Raw genomic sequence first — 5,840 nt, 5'->3', positions numbered from 1 at the left:
GTACCAATTTCATTGTTAAGATACCCGCGTATCCTAACCGGAAGTAGTCGGTGTACAAGCACATGACAATCATGACTTTTGAGGCCTGAGATTTTGCCACTGTCAGTATTCACGCAATTGGAGATGTTTGCTACATAACCATGGGGATACTTGATTGATTTCAAAAAAGCACCAAAGCCTTGTCTTTCTTTCGTGGATAATGTGTACACAGCTGGAGGCTTCACAAATGACCCATCACCACGACTCTGTAGGTGTAACTCCTTCTGAATTTTTAAATTTGCTAAATCAATCCGTGCTTTTTCTGTGTCCTTGTTCTTCCCATCCACATTTAATAATGTCTCCATCAAATTGTCACAAATGTTCTTCTCTATGTGCATGACATCAAGGTTGTGTCAAAGCTTAAGCGTCTTCCAGTAAGGCAATTCAAACATAATGCTTCTTTTTGCCTAACTCAACACTGGATTTTCGTCCCTTTGCCTTTTCCTATTATTTGGATGTTTTCCAAATGGCTTGTATGTCCCAGTCTTAATTTGCTCTAATATTTGCTCCCCTGATAACTCTAACGGTTTGCACCTAACCTCACTTTGTCCGTTAAACAACTTGCTCCTTCGCCATCTGTGGTTCTCGAGCAAGTAACGACGAGCACCCATGTACCCTATCTTACTTGTTAACCTTTGTGATGATGCGCCCTCATTACAAGTGGGACAAGCCAAATAACCTTTAGTAGTCCACCCGGACATGTTACCATATGTAGGGAAGTCGTTGATGGTCCACATCAGTGCATCATGCATTCTAAATGACTCTTCGTTTTTCGCATCATAAGTTCGCACCCCATCTCCCCATAACTCCTTCAACTCTTCAATCAATGGCCGTAAATAAACATCGATATCTCTTCCAGGAGCCGATCGTCCAGGAATAAGCAATGACATCATGGAGAAAGGCTCTTTCATACACTTCCATGGTGGGAGGTTGTAAGGCATTAGGATAACGGCCCACATATTGTATGATGTGCTCATATTTTCGAATGGATTGAAACCATCGGTGGCGAGCCCTAGCCTTACATTTCGTGGATCCATGGGGAACATAGGATGTTGCCAATCAAAGTCTTTCCATGCCTCAGCATCAGCTGGATGCCTCAAGATTCCATCATCCACACGTTTCTCCTTGTGCCATCTCATATCTGTAGCGGTTTTCTTGGACATATACAATCTCTTCAATCTTGGCGTTAATGGAAAGTACCTCAATATCTTGTGAGGGATCTTCTTACCCTTTCCGTTGTCCAACTTGTATCTAGGCTCTTCACACTTGGGGCAATTATCAAGATTTGCATGCTCCTTCCAAAATAGTGCACAATCATACCTACAAGCATGAATGGGAACGTAGCCCAAACCCAAGTCACGTGAGAATCTTTTCACAGCATATATGGTCCATGGAACAGTCTCATCACACTCGGGTAGAGTGTCCTTGAAAACTTTCATAACCATATCAAATGACTTATTGCTCGACTTGTTGTACACCTTAATGTGAAGCATCTTAATAATAAATGACAACACAGTGAACCTTGTGCATTTCGGGTATAGTTTACGTTGAGCATCTTCAAACAACTTATCAAAGTTTCGCCCATCCACACTCTCAAAAGTAGCAGGTAATTCATCCCCTTCATCATCCACTGCAAAACCCCTACAACCTCTTCCAACATAGTAGGCAAATCATCCCCGTCATCCTGATCTTCCCCTACAATTTCACTATATATGTCATGGTGACCTTCATTCCGTATGAGAGGTTCAACCACGGGAACAAGTTCCCCATGGTGCATCCACGTCTTGTAAAAAAGAGATATCCCTCTTCGAATCAAATGAATCCTAACAACGTGGATCGTATGTTTTTTGTCGTTCAAGCAATCAATACATGGACACTGAAGCTTATCCTCCAAGCCTACATTTCTCATCGCAAATTCAATAAATGAATTCACCCCTTCTTGATACTCCCTAATACTTAATCTATTTTTTATTGTCATCCAACCCTTGTCTATTTGGGCCATCTGAAAGGTTAAAGACAACCATTACAGCAATTAATCTACATAATATTACAGAAAGTGTTAGAAACTACAAAATGAAATTTGCTAACAGTAACGGGAATGAGAGATTCACAAAAATGAAAATAAAATAAACTAAATTAAGCAACCTACAAGCATGCAATGCTTGCTACATCAAGAATTGTTCAAATAGGGTTCTACAATTCCACACCAAATGAGACAATTTATGTTTAACTTATGAAACAAAGCAATCAAAAGAACAATGCTAACATGGATATCGTAACAAATATTTTTTAGCTACGTGATCAGCAAAAGAAAACTTTATTGATGAATACAACCAAAGTATGAAAAGATCCTTCAATAAAGAGGAAGCTTGGAGCTAGCACAAGCTCCCAGCTTCAGTTGGTGAGAAACCAACAAACAAAGCGAAGCAACAAAACCAGCAAACAAAACAGCCAATAGCCACTGCTGAGCACAATCAGACCAACAAAAGCAGCCAAGAGTTAAAAATCAGCAAAGTAAAAGAGCTGATTCTACATACATCAACAACATTTGTGTTTTAAATAAATAAAAAACATTATTAATTTGGAAAACATACAACATATCTCATCAATTTCATATGAAAACATACAAAAGTGGTCAGCAAATGTGTAAATTCTTGTAGTGTTTATATCCCATAAAATTTGAATTTTAATCATATACATTATTTTTTATTAACTTTTATGCGTATAAGTAAATTACACTAATTATCATTGTGTTTTATTCATTAGAATGGAATGGAATGGAATGAATTGCAAATACTGAATATCTCATTCATTATTTGAAGAGAATGATCATCCACATGGAGACTAGAGACTTATCATTCCATTCCGATTTACCTTCATTTTAGTGAACGGAAAATTATCTTTCTAATCCCAATTGTCTACTTACCTTTCAATTGTAGTAGTCAAACTCTTACATTTTTAGTCAAATATTAATTGTCATGTACAAAATGGATGTGTGTCACACACATTATAATGTTTCATCAATTTTTATAATGAATCTGAATGGAGGGTTAACATTAACACTTGACTAAAAGGATAAGAATTTAATTGTTACAATTGAAAAATAAGTAATTGTAGAGTAGGATTGAGGGTAAAATATAGTGATACAAAATATAATTTATCTTATTTTTTGTATCTACTATGTAAGAACACATAAGATTGAAAAGCTAAGAACACATACTTAGGAAACGATAAGAACACATACTTGGGAAACAATATTCTTGAAAGTTCTACAGTGATCACTGCAAGAAATTGAAAAGCAGAAGGGAAAAACAAAAAGGAAAAGCTAAGTTCAAAAAATTTGAAGTGCAACAGAGATGAGCCCGCAAAATCTTATAACCTATGTTACATGAACTCTTCTAAATTTATGAAGTACCCGTGTTGGTCACTCTACACTTGCGTAAAGGCAGGGGTGGCAGCACTTGTAAGACAAGGTATTCAAATGAATACCCTAATTTTTTATTCTTTGTATAAGTATAGGTAATATATATGCCTTCAAGCTCCATCAATTCTAGATATGAGTTGTATGACTTGTCAAAAGCAATTGTAAAATTCCATGTATCTAATATATTCTTTTGTTGAAATAACAGTATCACTATATTATTATTTTAAAATTATGCATGAAAACCACATCTTATGCATGAAATGTTCTATGACATCTTCTAAACACCATCTTACCCAAAAAAAATTAAATGATAATAGAAAAAATAAGAATATTTTACCATGTCTCAATCGTTGTGTATTTAGACATGGGAATTGGATGAAACAGGTCCCACACTAGACACCTATACCCAAATCCACCTAACATAGCTTATAACCAACAGCCGCTAACTTTTTCAATTTTTTTTCTTTTTCTTTTAAGGGTAAATCACAATTTTCAGCCAAATTTCACTTTGATCCCGCATCTTTTAATTGCATCAATTAAGTCCTTAGACTTCAACCCGGGTTTCAATGCGGTGCTCCCATCACTCCATTATTTGAAATTTGAGTGAAAATTGAAACATAAGGAACCAAAATGGAATTTGAGTGAAAGTTGGAGGGTGAAAAGTGTAATTTTTCATACAAAATGCCCTTAAAATGTGCTCGCGTGAGCACTTTCCATCTAATTTTTTAACAATAAGTGATGGGAGGACCATATTCAAACACGAGTTGAAATCTATAGACTTAATTGTCACAATTAAATGATGAGGAATCAAAGTGAAATTCGGATGGTGTAATTTACCCTTGTTTTAATCAAGTATAACCACTAGCTATTATAACATTGCAAACCAAGAAAATAGCTTAAAACAAACTAATAGCATCAATTTGGCCAAATAAAAAGTTACGGGTTTCAACATCCTAATATTCTATCAGTAGCACATAGATGCACAAGAGATGGTATAAGAGGATTCAATGATGACCGTGACCAACAATCAAAATAAGTCATCACTTAACAGCTCAAAGCATAAGAAAGGAGCCTTACAAACTCCTTTATATGCCACTTTAAAGCAATAAACCTAGACTAGTAATGAAAATATTTTGATAGAAGCAAAACAAAATCTTCAAGCTTGATATTATGATAATTCCACTACCTAATAGGCCAACTAGTCATTAGGAAAAATTAAACAATTTAGAGTCTCCAGGTCAAGAAAACCTTGAACACCAATGAAACAATACTAAATTTTATGACAAAGACACGACAAATCAACAACCTTACTCACCAAAATGCAAGTAATGAATTAAATACATCATCCATTAGCCAGTTCTTAAAAAGCCAACTGTACTAATTTTAAGAATGATACTATGATAAACCTAACTCATTTGCATGGTGCTTTGTCAATGAAACTAATATGAGAGTATTGGTGGCATAAATAATGGCATTTTGACTAAGACAGAGAGAAGAGTGGAACCAAATATATATATATATATATAAACAACGCCCAATTAGTACACATTAACGTGTGTTTGGGAGGGAAAAGATTAAGTACACACTTAACCTTTAGCATAATGTAAAAAGTGGTGGCTCCAAGACTTGAACCCATAACCTCAAGGTTATTACGCCAAGTCTTAACCATTAAACCAATGGTCACCCCTTTTTTTAACCATATATATATATATATATATTAATAAAAAAAAATCAAGTTGAAAAGGATAATATACCAAACTCTCCAGGATATTACCAAAAGTGGTTGATCACTCAAACATCAAACAAGGCAATAAATCCATGTTATGTAGTCAAGGGAAGGCTAAAATGTAAATAAATAAGTAAAATAGTGCTACAATTTCTCAGAAAATCAATGTGTTTGGCTAGTACATCTTAAATTTTGAACTCACTGTCTCCTAATTTACCTTAATCAAAAGATTCATTAAAAAGTTATTAATATTAGGATTCCGACATTAGAAAAAACATTTACTTAATCCTTACCATATATAAATAAGAATTTAATGTATCCCTGTTTTTCAAGAAATCCTTAAGACCACAAAAATTTTTAAAATTCATGTGCATATGAGAGCACATGGATATGATATCTATGGTTTCTCAAAGACTAATTAGATTGGTTGTCATGGTGTGATCCATCACACAAAATTATACCATTACAATCTGTAACAGGGCCGCGGGGGACCTCGCTACAGCTCGGACTCGACTTTTCGTAGTCACGGTTCTAAGTCTGAACCAAAGAGTCCAAATCTGGCAAATCGTTTTGAGAAAAACTGATTTTTTTGAAAGAAGTGCCAAACATGGACTGCTTTGCCAGATACAGAGTCGCCACCTAAATATTTTA

The 5,840-nt window shown here is 35.1% G+C and overlaps 1 protein-coding gene across 1 annotated transcript; it reads right to left on the bottom strand.

Moving 5' to 3' along the window:
* Positions 1–446: 446 nt before the first annotated feature.
* Positions 447–2,919, bottom strand: LOC114270571 (uncharacterized). The gene is made up of 3 exons (XM_028212093.2): positions 2,914–2,919; positions 1,765–2,041; positions 447–1,669 (listed from the first exon to the last, which is right to left on the bottom strand). Exons 1-3 carry the CDS (start codon positions 2,917–2,919, stop codon positions 447–449), a joined length of 1,506 nt encoding a protein of 501 aa, XP_028067894.2.
* Between the last annotated feature and the right edge of the window lie 2,921 nt (positions 2,920–5,840).

This window comes from Camellia sinensis, chromosome 2, assembly GCF_055761805.1.
Source record: "Camellia sinensis isolate YWXY chromosome 2, ASM5576180v1, whole genome shotgun sequence".
Taxonomy (NCBI): domain Eukaryota; kingdom Viridiplantae; phylum Streptophyta; class Magnoliopsida; order Ericales; family Theaceae; genus Camellia; species Camellia sinensis.
This window is presented reverse-complemented; position numbering and strand designations above follow the sequence as displayed.

Bases quoted from the DNA above. Each gene is read 5' to 3' on its own strand.
- LOC114270571 (XM_028212093.2), bottom strand. The intron at 1,670-1,764 runs GTCACCATGACA...GGGGTTTTGCAG, and splicing joins ACCTCTCATACGGAATGAAG to TGGATGATGAAGGGGATGAA.